This window comes from Schistocerca nitens, chromosome 9, assembly GCF_023898315.1.
Source record: "Schistocerca nitens isolate TAMUIC-IGC-003100 chromosome 9, iqSchNite1.1, whole genome shotgun sequence".
Lineage (NCBI taxonomy): Eukaryota > Metazoa > Arthropoda > Insecta > Orthoptera > Acrididae > Schistocerca > Schistocerca nitens.
The window spans coordinates 157,756,490-157,774,851 of NC_064622.1; the positions used below are offsets into that span (position 1 = coordinate 157,756,490).

Below are 18,362 nucleotides of genomic sequence, written 5' to 3' on the forward strand. Positions count from 1 at the left end.
CTCTTTTAACGAATTCATTGCGCTGACTGAGCTGACCGCATTCTTGCCCAGAAGGAAATTCATCTCCTCGAAACACCACATTATTGGTTCCAATGTTCCTTCAGTGCCTGCACCCACTTTCTGTGAATTCATTGAACTTCCCTCCTGATATTTGTTCTTCAAGAATTAAATTTTTTTGAAAGCTATAGCATATTGTTTCCTACATTTCGTGAGAAACATTCTTAGTTTTCCAGCTTTTGTATTATGATTCTTAACATCTCATAGCGCTGCCAGTGATTCGTGCACTAACTAATATGATCTTTCTTCTCGTTTTGAGCAAATTTTAAACACAACAACGAACAACGTAAACAAAGGAATACAGAGGCTATACTACAACAAAGACTTTGAGAGACTGGTGAGGATATTGTCAATAGTACCCATAGACTGGAAATATATCTCAGGTAGAGCGTAATATATTTCAATAGCTATTGATTTGCTGAATGTTATTGCACAACCTCTCAGCGTTAAACACACACATTCAGTATTGACGAATGTCAGGAAATGTTGAGCCACAGATATCCAGAATGTTGTCCAGTGGTCATCATGATGATGTCAGTCTAAAGTGGCCTAGGCAAGAAATTTTTGCCGTGTTAGCTTTGCTGAGAATGGACGCCATGGTTTCCACGGATATCGATAGCTGTTGTTTGAGTGGCGTGTATAACGTAAACTGAGGCACATATGTATAAAATGTTGTGTTGTGGTTACCACGGCAAAGTAATCAACAGTAGTGTCAGCTAAACATGTTTCCTTTGCTGGTCTTAATAAGAATAAAAGCCAATCTTCAATGTGATGTGCATCGACGATAGCTGACTGAAGATGTCTTGAATGAACAATGTAGTTTCCATGGAGATGACTGTAGCTGTTGCTTATCCTCGATACCCACGAATTAATTTTTCAGCGACCACGCATCTGATACGTATTCATCTGCTCCGCTGATATGCGATCCTCGGATCGCTGGATGCTACAAGCTTCCACCACGACTCTGTGACACAGCTGTTTCGATGTATTATATTAATGTCTTCTATATTCCAATCATCAGGGTGACATGAAGAACCTCATAAAAATGGTAAAAAATGTGTATGTACGACCTACATACAAAACTAAACTCTATGATACTCAAGTAGCTATAGATACGAGGGGAAAGGGGATAACAAGGAGGAAAATAGTAGTTTTGGTATCGGCTCAAAACAGAAAATATTAATTTCAAAGTAGATCAGAAAATAAATCGTAAAAATGTTTTTCTCCTAAGTCTGTTTGTTTGTCATTCTTACGATCAATGCAGATTTCTATGTCTTGTAGTGTATTCAGTAGCACACTTTTTGGAGCTGCATGTAAAGTTTTCTCAACGTCATTCACGAAATGATAGATATTGAGGACGTGTAAACGAAAAGTAGACTTAGCACATGCTGCCCGTGAGACACGTTCTTAGAATATTATGTTAAATTCGTGACTCGTTCGTCCCACACATTGTTTGTTGCAGCCTTAATGAGAGAATGAAGCTGTTAAATGCCCCAGTGGGTGGAAAATGTTCATTGGTTCCCATTTGGTAATAGGCGGCTTTCTTGTGAATGACTAGCAAGTAGAGATATCAGCACTGCAGCTGCAGAATATCGTTCAGAATGTAATGCAACTTGTCGGGTAGGGCAGGACAAAAATCGATGCGATCCGAGGGAGCACTAATTATCCTTTGTAAGGCATTCCGTAGTGAACATGATGCCGTTGCACTGTCAATCAGTTCGGTACAGTTTCGAATCTTTCATAGAAAGCGCAGCTAGCTTCCCATATTCTTCATTCCTTCTTCGTTGCTTTCTTTTTCTCCTGTTCGTGTGACGCAGTTCTTGCTGTGATTAGCCTGTAGAGTGTCCTAGGAGCCACGATATTATAAGCATATAATAAACAATTCCATAGGTGTATTCATCAGGGCCTCTGACAATGAAACTACTGTGCTTCTAAGGATTAAACTTGGCTCGAATTATCAACGCTATTAGTTTTAGCGTAACTTTTAGCTTAGTCGTTTTTCGTTAATTACCCTTATGCGTGCGTTCGAATTAATAGTGTTAACAAAGTAGTCGACTATGCTGGTGGCGTAATAGCTCAATCAATAGAGACCACAAAAGATCGAATATCGTTAACAGTTGGCTTGGGGGTTCGGGGTAGATTTGGGGAGAGGAGACCAAATTGCGAGGTCATCAGTCTCATCGGATTATGGAGGGATGGGGAAGGAAATCGGCCGTGCCCTTTCAAAGGAACCATCCCGGCATTTGCCTCAGGCGATTTAAGGAAATCACGGAAAACCTAAATCAGGATGGGCGGACGCGAGATTGAAACCTCTTCCTGCCGAATGCGAGTCCAGTGTGCTAACCACTGCGGCACTTCGCTCGGTCTCGTGAACCGTTGGTGTAGTCGCAAAATTATATATAGTGGTAAGAGGGAGTGCCACGAATAACACACATTCAGTCTAGGTGATGAGGAATGAGTGTGTTGGGGGGGGGGGGGGGGGAGGTGCGTTAGAAGGTCATTTTTGTACGTTTTCTCGAATAACCATGGTCTCCAGTGAACTTGTATCCCATTCCCATATTTCCAACAAAAAGGTCAATTTTTCTATAGGACTATTAGTTACCGCATAGCGAGCGAGAGAATATGAAAATGTCGTACGTGTTTTTTTAAGGCCATATGTATCATTGTGGGTTGCATAAAAGCGACATTTGTAGGGCAGATAAACCACCCTGTACGTCTCATCCACCGTCTCCATTTCAGATCCTGAAGACAACAGAAGAATAAACAGATTAACTTCAGTACAATACATTTCCATAACATGAAGCTTCCCAACTACTCATCACTTCAGAGCCTATGGAGTATGACCTCTGTCTGTGAATTCCCAGCACATTTCTTATGAACGACTAAAGTACTTTGAAGTTGGCTATCAACAGAACCGATAAATAACGATACACATGAGTTGGGACAGAAGGGATTTACCTAGCTAGCACTCGGAGACTTGATATCACGTTTTGTAACGTGAGTCGCAAATCGTCATGGATACACATACACATGAGTTGGGACAGAAGGGATTTACCTAGCTAGCACTCGGAGACTTGATATTATGTTTTGTAAAGTGAGTCGCAAATCGTCATGGATACACATACACATGAGTTGGGACAGAAGGGATTTACCTAGCTAGCACTCGGAGACTTGATATCACGTTTTGTAACGTGAGTCGCAAATCGTCATGGATACACATACACACGAGTTGGGACAGAAGGGATTTACCTAGCTAGCACTCGGAGACTTGATATCACGTTTTGTAACGTGAGTCGCAAATCGTCATGGACACGTTGTTTGTACTGTCAGTTATTAATCCTGCTACACTGAGTGTAGCGTCTCTTCGGCTGCGGCACCGCTAGGGTAAGACGTCTCCTTCACTCCTTCTTCATTGTTTTCTTTTTCTTCTGTTGGTGTGACGCAGAAGTTCTTGCTGTGATTAGCCTGTAGAGTGTCCTGACTGCCACGACAGCGATTGTAAGAACTAGGAGTGCTCCAGATAGCAGCAGGGCAGCGACGTCCAGCAGGAGGTACTGGTACCAGCTGAGGTGGAGGGCGGCGCTGCGCAGGTGGGGGGCGCCCCGGTGCCTCAGCACGTACTCTGTCCAGTACACGGCCGTCTCCACAGGGCTCTCTGGACGGTCCCAGAACAGGCGGGACCGCAGCTTAGCGTTCTCGCGGTACCTGCAAACAGACATGTTCTGTGCAATAACTACGAAGGTTTACAAAATTTGTTGGGGAGAATCGACATTTACACCGGTTCCACAGATTTTACCAAGTTTTATTAGGTATGAATTTTGCGACTGATTTTAAACTAACTTCCCGATGTGCTGAACACTTGAAATTATAGACACAGTTCGGAACTGAGTGACAATGCAACTTTCTCATTGTTTTGTCGGTGCAGGTGGTAGGGGTGGAGGCTGGGGCGAAAAAAGATTGTAGTGCCTGACAACTCGGCTGTCCTACAGGCCCAGCGTGCTATGCAGGTAGTATCAGAACGCATTCCAGTTGGTATATGAGTGGAGGGTCTTGGATAACTTTACAGAGGGGGAAAGACGAGATGGATATCATTTTATTTCTGCCTGTATTTTCGGTATAAATTTTGCTGTTGATTACAAACTAACTTCCTGGTGAGCTGGAGATTCGAAATTTTAAAGATAGCGCCTAACTGGATGGAAATGCGGTATTAACTAGCTTTCTTGTTAGTGTGTTCGGTTATTAGAGACGGTAGGGGTGAAAAAGTTTTCTTATGCGTGACATTTAGCATGCAGCGCGAACTTGTCTGTTGTGTTTGTAGTACACTACTGGCCATTAAAACTGCTACACAAAGAAGAAATGCAGATGATAAACGGGTATTCACTGGACAAATATATTATACTAGAACTGACATGTGATTACATTTTCACGCAATTTGGGTGCATAGGTCCTGAGAAATCAGTACCCAGAACAACCACCTCTGGCCGTAATAACGGCCTTGATACGCCTGGGCACTGAGTCAAACAGAGCTTGGATGGTGTGTACAGTTACAGCTGCCCATGCAGTTTCAACACGATACCACAGTTCATCAAGAGTAGTGACTGCCGTATTGTGACGAGCCAGTTGCTCGGCCACCATTGACCAGACGTTTTCAATTGGTGAGAGATCTGGAGAATGTACTGGCCAGGACAGCAGTCGAACATTTTCTGTATCCAGAAACGCCCGTACAGGACTTGCAACATGCGGTCGTGCATTATCCTGTTGAAATGTAGGATTTCACAGGGATCGAATGAAGGGTAGAGCCACGGGTCGTAACACATCTGAAATGTAACGTCCACTGTTCAAAGTGCCGTCAATGCGAACAAGAGGTGACCGAGACGTGTAACCAATGGCACCCCATACCATCACGCCGTGTGATACGCCAGCATGGCGATGACGAATGCACGCTTCCAATGTGCGTTCACCGCGATGTCGCCAAACACGGATGCGACCATCATGATGCTGTAAACAGAACCTGGATTAATTAGAAAAAATGGCGTTTTGCCATTCGTGCACCCAGGTTCATCGTTGTGTACACCATCACAGGCGCTCCTGTCTGTGATGAAGCGTCAAGGGTAACCGCAGACATGGTCTCCGAGCTGATAGTCCATGCTGCTGCAAACGTCGTCGAACTGTTCGTGCAGATGGTTGTTGTGCCCATCTGTTGACTCAGGGCTGGAGACGTGGCTGCACGATCCGTTACAGCCATGCAGATAAGATGCCTGTCATCTCGACTGCTAGTGATACGAGGCCGTTGGGATCCAGCATGGCGTTCCGTATTACCCTCCTGAAACCACCGATTCCATGTTCTGCTAACTATCATTGGATCTCGACCAACGCGAGCAGCAATGTCGCGATACGATAAACCGCAATCGCAATAGGCTACAATCCGACCATTATCAAAGTCGGAAACGTGATGGTACGCATTTCTCCTCCTTACACGAGGCATCACAACAACGTTTCACCAGGCAACGCCGGTTAACTGCTGTTTGTATATGAGAAATCGGTTGGAAACTTTTCTCATTGCAGCACGTTGTAGGTGTCGCCACCGGCGTCAACCTTGTGTGAATGCTCTGAAAAGCTAATCACTTGCATATCACAGCATCTTCTTCGTGTTGGTTAAATTTCGCGTCTGTAGCAGGACATATTCGTGGTGTAGCAATTTTAATGGCCAGTATCGTATTAGAATATGGTTTCGGCCATATGACAGCAGGCTGAGCAGAGAAAGAGGGGTAGAAGGGAAGGATATCACCTTCTCATCTGTCTGTCTGTTAGGTTACAATTTTGCAGCTAATTTTAAACTAACTTCGCAATGTGCTACACACCTGAAACTTTCACTATTGCTCAGAACTGGATGATAATGGAATACTGCCTCGCTTTCATGTCTGCTGTATGACGGAGAGTACTGTGTGTACCACTGCCAGTCTCTGTTTCCCTGTTCCAGTCGTTAATGGTTCGCTGGAATAACGATTCCTGGTAAACATCCGTGTCATCCCAAATATTTTTAATATTTACCTTTACGACATTTTCGCGAGATATGCATAAGAGGAAACAAGAAACTTGTAGAGTCAGCTGAAGAGAAACTTAAATAAGCCTGAAATTTACTCCATTTCTCTGTCGCAGTCTCATCAAAATGTCTGAATACAACTGAAAAACTTCATACACACAAGTGTAGGACTCAGAAAATAATAATTTAAATAAAAAGCTTTCAAATCAGACTAAAATGTATAAAATATTTACTCCTTACCCAATATAGATTTCTAACATACAGTATTGAAATTTTCTGATCGTGAATTTTTAATAGCTTTGAAAATACTTGTAAGATTTAGAATGAAAAACATAGGGCGCATGCAATACATAACTGGTACATAAGTAGTTCACCTCATTACTATTGACTAACTATTCCATGAATAGTTCACCTCCTTATTGTTATCTACTGCATGCACCCCATATTTTTCGTTTTAAATCTTCCAAGTGTTTTGATAGCTATTAAAATTTCACACTTACTGTTTTTCAGAAGTGTCTGTAAGGGGTTAGAAATCTGTATGGGGCTAGGAGAAATTATTTTATACTTGTTAGAACGATTTAAATACGTGAACAGATTTCTATTTACACAATTGTTTATGACACAGATTCCCATACAAGCAGTATTCAGAGTTGTCGTTTAGTGAAAAATTGGAAAACAAAATACGAACCATTGTTATCAAAATAAATGTAAATATGTTATATACTAAACATCTGTGATGACGGTCTGTTTGATAAAATTTCACCATCTAATGGACAGCTGTTGGCAGCTACCTACGCACAAGCGTGGTGACTTCCATCCGCTCTGTTTGCTCTGTTGTCTCATCAGTGCATACAGTCTCTCATATCTCCTCGACTTTAACACTCTTGTTTGAGCGATACAGTAGAAACACTCCTTCCAACAGGAGCAAATTCCTTTCTGTCCTAGTCCATCAAGTAGCGCTTAGGTACGTCGTTCCAGTGACTCAGACCCAACTTTGGAACGATCTGTTATGCTAAATCAGAGAAATTCATCAGATATTCAACTTCAAAAGACTTCTAACGACTTATCTACCAAAATATAATCCTACTGGCTTTCAGTAGACAGAAGGTCTTTATATTACCTGAATACAACATTGTGAAGAAACCGCTCAAACAGTCCAGACCATTAAACATATAGATTTTTGAGTGCGGGACGATTTAAGATGGACTGGCTGCGTAATAGTTATTGAAGGAGATGCAAACGTCAGACTGACTTTCACTGTAAGAATAATAGAGATATTCAGTTGTTCGTCCAATAAAATTTTAGCTTCCTGAACTCTCATTCTACCGATGTTTAGTATGTACGTTAAGAGGGAGAAATTTTTGGTCAACCTCCAGATAAATGCAATCAGTAGGATGAAACAGTTAGTATCTTTCTGCCCTTCGACCGGAAAAAACCATTTAATTGTTGTGCAGGAATCGCACATACTCACAATACAATACACTTAAAAACAAAAATAGTCTACGAGCTGTAATGGGCATGTCAACAAAAGGTCACACTATCAATGATAAACTCCGGTTATTATTATTTTAATACACTTACAAAATACAATCTCTATTCTTAATAGGAGGAAATCAACTACGTTCCTTTTGTGATTAAGAAAATTCTATTCAAATCCACGCTGTACACAACATTATACTCCTGTTTCCTAAGAAACGACTGTTCGTATTATTTGCGTAATGATGAACAAAGTTGACTGTTTCCACATATAACCTGTTCAAGTCAGCTCAACATTCTGAAGTTTCTAAGCACCATAAATCGGAAAATTGAATTTGAATTGAATTTTACGAAATCAACAGTATAGTTCTGACGTTGACGGTGTTCAGATGTTCAAATGCGTGTGAATTCTTAAGGGACCAAACTGCTGAGGTCATCGGTCCTTAGACTTACACACTACTTAAACTAACTTATGCTAACAACACACAAACCCATACCCATGGGAGGATTCGAACTTCTGGCGGGAGGGGCTGCGCAGTCCGTGACATGATGCCTCAAACCACGCGGCTGACGGTGTTCTGTGACGTATTTGAGACAGTATGGATGACATCAGAAGAACTGTAATTTTTCCTCGTATGCCGGAGGTCACTTATTGTGCAAGCCATGCAAGAGATTATCAAAAGTATAATAAGGTATTCTGGAGCGCTAACTGAAATATACTGACTGGCAAAAAAAGCGAAGTAGCCAGAAGGTGAAAAGGAAATAAAATTTCACTGGTTAATAGGGTTTATGACGTTATTTTAGTGATTATCTAATTGAAGTAAATTTATGAAGAACTTGGCAACATGAGCCCACTTGACGTTGCACCCCTCTGACCTGGATACACGCAATGATTCAGCTGAGAAGCGTGTTATGAAGCAGCTGTAACCTCCTCTGAGGCAAGTTTGCCCACATGCTGTTGTAACTGGTACTTGATGTCCTGGATACTGGCAGTGGGGCAGAGTTGACGTCCGCTATGATGCCACACATGCTTTGCTGGGCGACGGATCTGGGGGTCTTTCTGGATGAGGGAAAACCTCAACATTATGTAGACACTTTATAGAGACCCGTGCCATGTGTGGGACAGCATTATCCTGTTGAAAAGTGGCACGACAATAATTTCGCATGAGAGGTAAGACTTGAGGACGCACGATATTCGCGACGCACCATTGTGCCGTCAGAGTTCCGTAAGCGACTACCGGCCGTGACCTGAATAACACCGCTCTGCCTCTCCAAAAACTTGGAAGAAAGCGACCTCACCCCAAGTCACCGTCATTATCGCCAACAGTGGTGATCAGGGGTAGTGCAGAACCAGTATTCATCGTTGAACGCAATGCGATGCCATTCATCAGGGGTTCATGCTTGCCGGTCACGGCTCCACGCCACTAGTAGCCGTTTGTGCTGAGGTTTTAACGGTAGCCTACGCATGTGATGGCAATTTCCTAACCCATCTGCTGCTGCTTCTGGCCAAAGGTACGGGATGACAGAGCGGATACTGCACTGCCGGCGGGCAGGGAGGGTGTGAGATTGCACTGCTAGGGCGAAGCGGATGCGCTGAAGGGCATTCGGGATGCGTCTTGTATTGCTGGGTGTTGCTGAGCGCGCTCGCCTCGGATTGCCGCTAGTGAAGGTTCAAATGGTTCAAATGGCTCTGAGCACTATGGGACTCAACTGCTGTGGTTATCAGTCCCCTAGAACTTAGAACTACTTAAACCTAACTAACCTAAGGACATCACACACATCCATGCCCTAGGCAGGATTCGAACCTGCGACCGTAGCAGTCGCACGGTTCCGGACTGCGCGCCTAGAACCGCGAGACCACCGCGGCCGGCGCTAGTGAAGGACTGCGTGTCGAACTAATCTGGTATCCTTCGTTTGTAATGACCATATTTTCACGAGTCCTTCTTTCTATGGATTCTTTTATGATGCCCACCGGTGGGAGAACGAGCAGCTGCCCGCGGCCAGCCGGTTTCTGTCAGGACACCTAAGTGTTTCGGTTTTTGGAAATCTAATCAAATTCTCGGTGACATGAGGTTTCAACAAATAACTTTCTGTATTTCTAGCAAGTATCTATCATTTCAATATCACTTCCCTAACCTAACATACCATGGCACGGTGTATTACGAAATGCGTTCACACTGTCTATTTCATGACGCGTTCAAGCTCGAGATCTTCAGTAATACTTGCGCTGAAGTTGGTATTACTGAGCTGGATTTGCTTTGGGGTAGCCTTAATTATTTTCGGACCGATGACCGTAGCAGTCTGGTCCCTTTAATCCCACAAACCAACCAACCAACCAACCTTAATTATTTTACGTGTATTTCGTTGGCATGAATATTGTCGGACTTTTGATGCACCAGTATTGAAGGTAGAAGAACAGCATGTTACAGTTTGAGAGGTTGGAGAAGCATTTCATGATTTAAGAGTGAATATGACATAAAAACGAAAAACCAGATTCATACCATACTTTATAAGAACTGTTATAAAAAGTGCTTTAAGCAAACTTGAATCTGAGGGTGATATAAATGTTATTAAGTTCAGTGAAACCATGTGTGGATTTCACGTCAGCAGTACACGAGACACAGAACAGTGGGCAGACCATTTAATGCCTTTTAAGACAAATGGTTTTTTTTTCTTACATTACGTACATTCACGTGATAAGGTATAAATATTCTACGAATGTCTTAGAAATACGTTAAACTGCAAAATTAATCATAATGAGTTGTTATTTAATGCATGTCAGTTCTCGTGAACACTGCGGACGTTAATGATAGTTGGTGAATGACGCAACCAACCAAAAATACTCTTTCAGTGTTTTAATTTAGTGCCATAACAGGTTTCGGACTACCATGCCCATCTTCAGATAGATAACATTTTCAGTTACATGTGTGTCAAGCAGATAATCCTACTACTTGATTGGTACGGTCTTTCATAACGCTTTTCTTCGAATGGCATGTCGCAGGGTACGAGGAGTCCTCTGGCGATTACGTTCCTCTGACCACTTCTCGCCCACGTGGCATTTTGGCCATCACACCAACAGAGGGCACTGATTGCTTTCTACAGTCTGTTTTCATTTATTAGGCTTCTTTCCCCATTTGTTTCATCATTTTTATATTATTCTGTCAACTCCGAAAGCTTGGTCTTAAGTATGTCAATTACATTTTTATTCAGAATTCGCCTCAGGAGCGCAACAGAATCGCGTCACTTACCTATTTCCTTTTTAACAATCTAACTTTGGCCGTGTTCTTAATTCATTGCATTTTATTACTGTAGTGAGTTAGACACCTGGTAAGCGCCTCGTGATGACTGGGTGTTGTGTGATGTCCTTAGGTTAGTTAGGTTTAAGTAGTTCTTAGTTCTAGGGGACTGATGACCATAGATGTTAAGTCTCATAGTATTGAGAGCCATTTGAACCATTTTGAACACCTGGTAAGCCCCCTACAGACTTACCAATAGTATTGCTCTTTTTATATGTGAGTTAACGAACATTTAGCTCGCATTTAACTACACTCCTGGAAATGGAAAAAAGAACACATTGACACCGGTGTGTCAGACCCACCATACTTGCTCCGGACACTGCGAGAGGGCTGTACAAGCAATGATCACACGCACGGCACAGCGGACACACCAGGAACCGCGGTGTTGGCCGTTGAATGGCGCTAGCTGCGCAGCATTTGTGCACCGCCGCCGTCAGTGTCAGCCAGTTTGCCGTGGCATACGGAGCTCCATCGCAGTCTTTAACACTGGTAGCATGCCGCGACAGCGTGGACGTGAACCGTATGTGCAGCTGACGGACTTTGAGCGAGGGCGTATAGTGGGCATGCGGGAGGCCGGGTGGACGTACCGCCGAATTGCTCAACACGTGGGGCGTGAGGTCTCCACAGTACATCGATGTTGTCGCCAGTGGTCGGCGGAAGGTGCACGTGCCCGTCGACCTGGGACCGGACCGCAGCGACGCACGGATGCACGCCAAGACCTTAGGATCCTACGCAGTGCCGTAGGGGACCGCACCGCCACTTCCCAGCAAATTAGGGACACTGTTGCTCCTGGGGTATCGGCGAGGACCATTCGCAACCGTCTCCATGAAGCTGGGCTACGGTCCCGCACACCGTTAGGCCGTCTTCCGCTCACGCCCCAACATCGTGCAGCCCGCCTCCAGTGGTGTCGCGACAGGCGTGAATGGAGGGACGAATGGAGACGTGTCGTCTTCAGCGATGAGAGTCGCTTCTGCCTTGGTGCCAATGATGGTCGTATGCGTGTTTGGCGCCGTGCAGGTGAGCGCCACAATCAGGACTGCATACGACCGAGGCACACAGGGCCAACACCCGGCATCATGGTGTGGGGAGCGACCTCAACACTGGCCGTACACCACTGGTGATCGTCGAGGGGACACTGAATAGTGCACGGTACATCCAAACCGTCATCGAACCCAATGTTCTACCATTCCTAGACCGGCAAGGGAACTTGCTGTTCCAACAGGACAATGCACGTCCGCATGTATCCCGTGCCACCCAACGTGCTCTAGAAGGTGTAAGTCAACTACCCTGGCCAGCAAGATCTCCGGATCTGTCCCCCATTGAGCATGTTTGGGACTGGATGAAGCGTCGTCTCACGCGGTCTGCACGTCCAGCACGAACGCTGGTCCAACTGAGGCGCCAGGTGGAAATGGCATGGCAAGCCGTTCCACAGGACTACATCCAGCATCTCTACGATCGTCTCCATGGGAGAATAGCAGCCTGCATTGCTGCGAAAGGTGGATATACACTGTACTAGTGCCGACATTGTGCATGCTCTGTTGCCTGTGTCTATGTGCCTGTGGTTCTGTCAGTGTGATCATGTGATGTATCTGACCCTAGGAATGTGTCAATACAGTTTCCCCTTCCTGGGACAATGAATTCACTGTGTTCTTATTTCAATTTCCAGGAGTGTATATGTCCGAAAGAGTCAGTCTTCAGGAATTGTGAAAAGAACCCGGTCGTCGACGACTGTGTGCCACAAAGAGCGCAGGTTCGCCACGAGATGGGGAAATTCACAGGCTTCTATCGCGCTGTAGTGTGCGAGTGAGACAGACGAGAACCTACGTCATAGGGAAACCCCGTAGAAGCCATTTGTGGCCAGACACGTAGCAGTGTTAAATATGTTGGACCTATGATTGGCTCTAAAGGGAAACATTTATGAAAACTATTTAATTCTCTAGTAATGCAGGGAATGAAACCACCGTTGAAGTGAAATTCAAAATTTTTGTAACAAAGACCTGAAATCTAAAATCTGAACGCTTTAATCGATCTTAATGATCGACATTTCATATAGAAGCGCATCATTGAAATGAGAAATGTTGTAAATATCAACTTTGTAACTTCGTTTGTTTAAAAGATATAGTAAATTTAAATTATCAGTATTTTCAGTTAAGCATCAGATCATTATTTCCTCCACACAAAACACACTGAACGATGACAGCATGACACCTTATTGAATCAGTCGGTAATATAATATTTGTAGTAAAGTTTAGTGCGTAATAGTTACTTTTGTTCTCTCTTTATTTATCAGAAAGCACATTGGTGCAAGGCTACTAGCCATGACATTCTAAGTATTGGTTTTATATAAAAGAATTTAACAATGGATATTATTGTTACTTTATTTAGAACGTGAAAGTGGTCAAGCTTTGATTATTTAAATACGTTAAAATGTAGTATAATGTATAATAAGCTGTAGCCAATCAGATGGACGACTTCAGGAAAGGGAACTGCACTAGTCAGTTGAGCGAGGATATTCGGCGCGCGGGAAACGCGGCCGGAGACGGGCAGAGGGACAGTGCTGGTGCAGATGCGAAAGCGGACAGTTCTGGTCCAGACACCAAAGTTCGGAGTGAGACGCGAAAGCGGACAGTCGTTCTTTAGGCAGCTAGGAAGTGAAACGACTTAAAAAATTTCGCGTTTTGTGGTATCGCGGGACTTAGTCTCAGAGCTGTGAGCAGACGCGCGCTTGGTGTGAACTCTACCTTTTGGTGTAAATGACGAGGTCGGGTATCGGACTTGTGTTTCGCGATGAGATTGTGCATGATCGAACAGTGTCAAATGGATATTCGCTCGAGTTTAACAGTAACTCTAAATATGACCACTTTCGCTATTAGTTTGCTTTCTGAATAAACATTCTTCTAAACAAATCGCAACTATGTGGCCTACATCATTTATGGGTCGTTAATTTAGTTCCCGATATCATTGTTACTGTAATTATATGTTGTATTAACTTTGTGTTTAGCCAACTTGCCATCAGCCAAACAATTTAACCAAAGGGTCACAAGTGTCTAATTTAGGGCGTGTAACGTGGCACGAGTTTGAGCCAAGACATTTCGACGAAGAGGATCCGCATGTGAGCCCCAACATCTATGTTATGTTAGCTCGCATATACCATATCTTGCAATTATATGACTCAAGAATAAGTGTACACCTACAGTAGCGACATCTAATGAGCTTGCGGCACAAACATTTTGTGGCTACTGCACAGCAATTTCTTATGGACAGTAGCGTTCTAACGCCATGATTCTAGTATATACCGTATTTTATTTATGTGCGACGATGCTAAGCTGATTTTTATCTTTTGACGATGCCACTATGGCTCCATTTTATTAGAACATTTTTTTAAAAACAGGCCCCGTCAAATTTAATGCGCATAAATTTCACATGTACGTTAGTATCACTTTTCATTATGGCCCATTTTATTGTTTTAACCTGTGGACAATCCACTAGTTGTATTTGTGTTTTTCCAATGCTTTGTTCCAGACTTGAAGATGGTTAGTGCTGACCAAAATCGGTAGTCTAAGGACCTAACAAGTTTGTGATCACAGACGGAAATAAAGAAGTTTATTCTACACTTTCTGGGTCACTTTTCTGTTCGCGGCCACGTCGCAGCCTGGGATATACGCGCACGGCTCTCATACTTCGCTGCGGGAAGATGTCTGCGTGCACCGAGAATAGAGAATATTTTTGCAATTAGGCGTCTGAAAATACGCTTCGGGGACTCCCAGCCATTCAAGACAAACGATTTTACTTTTTAGAAGTAACAAATAGGAGTATGTATCGTAAATTAATGTTCTGATATTTTCTTCACAAAAACAAGCGATATCGAGCAGAAAAAACCCTTGTTCAAGTTAAATGTTTAAGAAGACTTATGATACCAATGTTTGTACACTATTTCGTTTCAATACATATAGCCCAAAACTTTCTACATTCTGTTTCACAAATTGCCTGCACCTCACACTCTACTTTTCTGGTTCAAGTCACATCCTACTGAACACAGAACTGTATGAACCAATTTAAAGATAGGTGATCGATCAATAGTACTACAAAAATTTTTATTGCATATTCCTTTTGCTGGTGTTCCACGAGTGAAATTCGTTATAACGATACCATGTCGCAATGAAGGATGAATATATAGAAAAGGACAAATTTCTTAGTCGCAGCTTGTATTATCGAGGGGACGATTGAAACTTGATAACTATCCCTCGTATGGAAAAAAATACGTATGTATGAGTTTTTTAGTGCCCCATCACAAGTTTGAAACGCCTCGAGCAATTTTAGCCAAACGCAGTACATGTTTGAGATATGAGCTAAAACAAATACGTGTAAGACAGTGCTTCCACCTCTAGGAGTGGGAGCGGTTAGAAACAATCGACAAAGACTGATACTTCGTATCGTTTCGTGGCCTCTAGTCTGATTGTTGGTAGGGCTGATGAGATATACACCTAAACACTTGGACAGAAGTCTGGGCAGTTGGAGAAACGAGCGTATCTTTCAAGGACCTTCAACAAGTAACTATTTAACCTCAATCCATCAAAATCTTTCCGCAGGTAAAAGTTATGTACTAATATGTTGCTGGAAAATATCATTGAAGAGATAGTTCTAACACGAGAAAGAAATACTCATTATTCCACGCATGCCATTCATTCATACTGATGTTCGTCTTAATTTTAAGAAAGTGAAGTTCACAACGAGATTTGGTGTTCCATAGAGATTAATGAATCACAGTCAGAGTCAACTGAGAACTATTAAGTTGAATCTGAGATTAATGTTCTTCTTTCACCTTTTTTTTCTAGCAACTTTATGCTGTTTAGATTCATCTAGTAATTCATTTTATCTTACTATTGGGAGGGGGAAGGGGGGGGAGGAGGATAGGAACCCAAAAAATGCATTATTTTCATAATTATAGGACATTAGTGGAACACGTAACTTTAAATTTCAACTTCAGATGGATTCGATTCCTTTCAAAGGTAATAGAACATTGAGATACGTAACTAAGCAGGAAACGACAGATAAACTGCAGCTGCAGCCATTAACTTCAAACCTGTCTCCCTGTCATGTTGTAATTAAATCGCAGTCAGAAAATGTTTCCTTACCCCCTACAAGTTTTCAGAACACACAAAGTTACAAAACGACTCACTTTGGGTTACTTAAAACTTCGTAAACAGCCCACTCCACAGACTGGGCAGTTACGTTGGTGAGGTCCAGCCTGATCCCGTAACCGTGCTTGACGACCCTCTGCACATTGTAACGTTGCTCAGCCATCACTGGCATGCCGATCAGCGGAACTCCCCGAGCCGTCGCTTCCAGAGTGCTCTGCAGTCCTCCGTGAGACATGAACAGTCTCATGTTCTTGTGGGCTGAAAAAGTACATCGCTGACATGAGCGTTAAAGTGATATACAATAATTTTTTGAAGTGACTACGCCACTTCCACCATATACGTGCACATAAAGTTTCTTATCGGAACAACACCTTATCTATCTTCAACTATTTACAGCAAATAATAAAGTACATGTCACGGTCTCAAATAGGAGCCCCGTTTCAAGTTTTACGGAATGGAGTTGAAGAGGAACGAAACACTAATTCACGTAGATGTTCACAGAATCGATAAAATAAAATAAACAAAAACGTTAAGCTAATTGTGGTGTTGGGTGTTTTACTATTTAATAACACGCTGCCTGACAAAGTACATCACATTTTAACAGGACTACATATGAGAAGTATACAAACATGATGGCATTAAAGATACTAGTTACTCAAAATTAATTACAATTACAACGAAAAAATATAATGTTGCGTTTGGAGTGAGAGAGTGCTTTCTACGAGGCCTGTTCAGAAAGTAAGCTCCGATTGATTGCCAAATTGAAACCACAGTGAACATCAGAAATGTTTTACTTGTAACAATTAGCTACACCTTTCAGCTACTTCTCTACGTAGTCGCCGTTCTGACTTAGACTTTTGTCATAGCGTTGTACCAACTTTTCAATAGCCTCATCATAGAAGGCAGCCGCCAGTGCTTTCCGCCAATTCTCCACGCTGGCCTACACCTCGTTGTCTGTGTCAAAATGTTGTCTTCAAAGACAGCGGTTCATGTGACCAGAGATGAAACTCAGGGGGAGACAATTGCGGACTGTATTGTGGGTAATCTCACATTTCCATTTGAAAACGATGCAGGAGCATCTTCATTGCCCCTGCAGAATGCGGCTGAGAATTGTCTTGAAGAAGAAACAGCACGACAGTTATGTAATGTTAGCCGCATAGCTTCAGGCGAAATTTCTCACCAGGCCCTCGTACTTGGCGGCAGACACTATTTTCTAGACATCTTTACGCACTCACTGCGAGCTCAGAAATGAGAAGAGCGACGTGATGCTAACTGGGGTTATACTAGAGACACTACCCAACACATCTGTGCAAAGCTTTATCGGATTTTCATAGTCGTTTCCATTTCGCGACCGATCGGAGCTTACTTTCTGAACGCCCCTCGTATAATACAAGAAACAAACTTAAAAACTTTGTGATGGGGATGCGATAAACATAGAGTATCGTCGACATATGAACGTAAGTGGAAACATATCAATGATAAAAACATCGAGTATGACACGTCTCTTAGAAATGTAGTTCAAAAAAGAGTTGTCGCGTGTGACGAGGAAGTAAGTTCAATGCGTGACGAGTGTCGAGTGAATGAAGTGGAGTAACTGAATCGAGGAGAATAAAGTGAACGATGTAGATTGAGTGAAGTATAACGAGGAATGTGGCATGAGAAGTCTGATGTGAGTTAATTTTGTGTGAGTGAAATGGTAAGCGTTAAGATGGTGTACAGTAATACAGAAATGCGCGCGTATGTCTGAGAGTAAGTGTAGTGTATTGTAACAGTATTTGTTACTGGTACATATACTGCTGAAACTCTCTGACAGTTTAAAACTGCGTGCCGGATCGGGACACGAACCAGAAACCTTTGCCATTAGCTGACAAATGCTCTTACCAACTGCCCTCTCCAAGCACGGCTCACGATTGGCCCTCACAGTTTTGCTTCCTCCGGTACATCTCCTACCATGCAAACTTTCACAAAAGTTCTCCTGCATAATTAAGGAGTCTAGCGCTCCTGAAAAATGAAAACGGTATTGTGGGAAACAGCCGCAGCCTAGGGAGTGTTTACAGCACTAATTTTCTATCTAGAACAGAGTGGTGCGCTGATTTGAAAGTTCCTGGCTGAGTAAAACTGCGTGCCGGGCCGGGGTTCGAAACATTTGACTTTCTTGGACAAATTCTCTACCGACTGAGGTACCGTTTCTGAGTTAAGAAAAGAATGAATGGCGACACAAATCAAAATAAGTGCGGCAAGCATCAAGGCTGTGACTAACACCCGTGCACCCGTTGCTTTAGGACAGTTTGATGTCGGACGTGACAAAAAGAAATGCCTTTTACCACTCCGCATTCCAGCAAAGTGTGC

At 43.0% G+C, this 18,362-nt stretch overlaps 1 protein-coding gene across 5 annotated transcripts in view; it reads right to left on the reverse strand.

The window, feature by feature from the left end:
- Nucleotides 1-2,528: 2,528 nt before the first annotated feature.
- LOC126202987 (UDP-glycosyltransferase UGT5-like) overlaps nt 2,529-18,362 on the reverse strand; it is a 109,093-nt gene continuing 93,259 nt past the window's right edge. For 2 of the 5 annotated variants that reach the window (XM_049937181.1, XM_049937180.1), the window contains exons 5-7: nt 16,052-16,271; nt 3,210-3,762; nt 2,529-3,116 (exon numbers count right to left, since the gene is read on the reverse strand). In XM_049937181.1, the coding sequence (XP_049793138.1) occupies nt 3,456-3,762; nt 16,052-16,271 (527 nt within the window). In that variant the 3' untranslated portion in view covers nt 2,529-3,116; nt 3,210-3,455. Of the gene's footprint in view, nt 3,117-3,155; nt 3,763-16,051; nt 16,272-18,362 lie in introns of those variants that run through there. The other 3 variants (XM_049937178.1, XM_049937177.1, XM_049937179.1) reach the window with 3 other exon arrangements.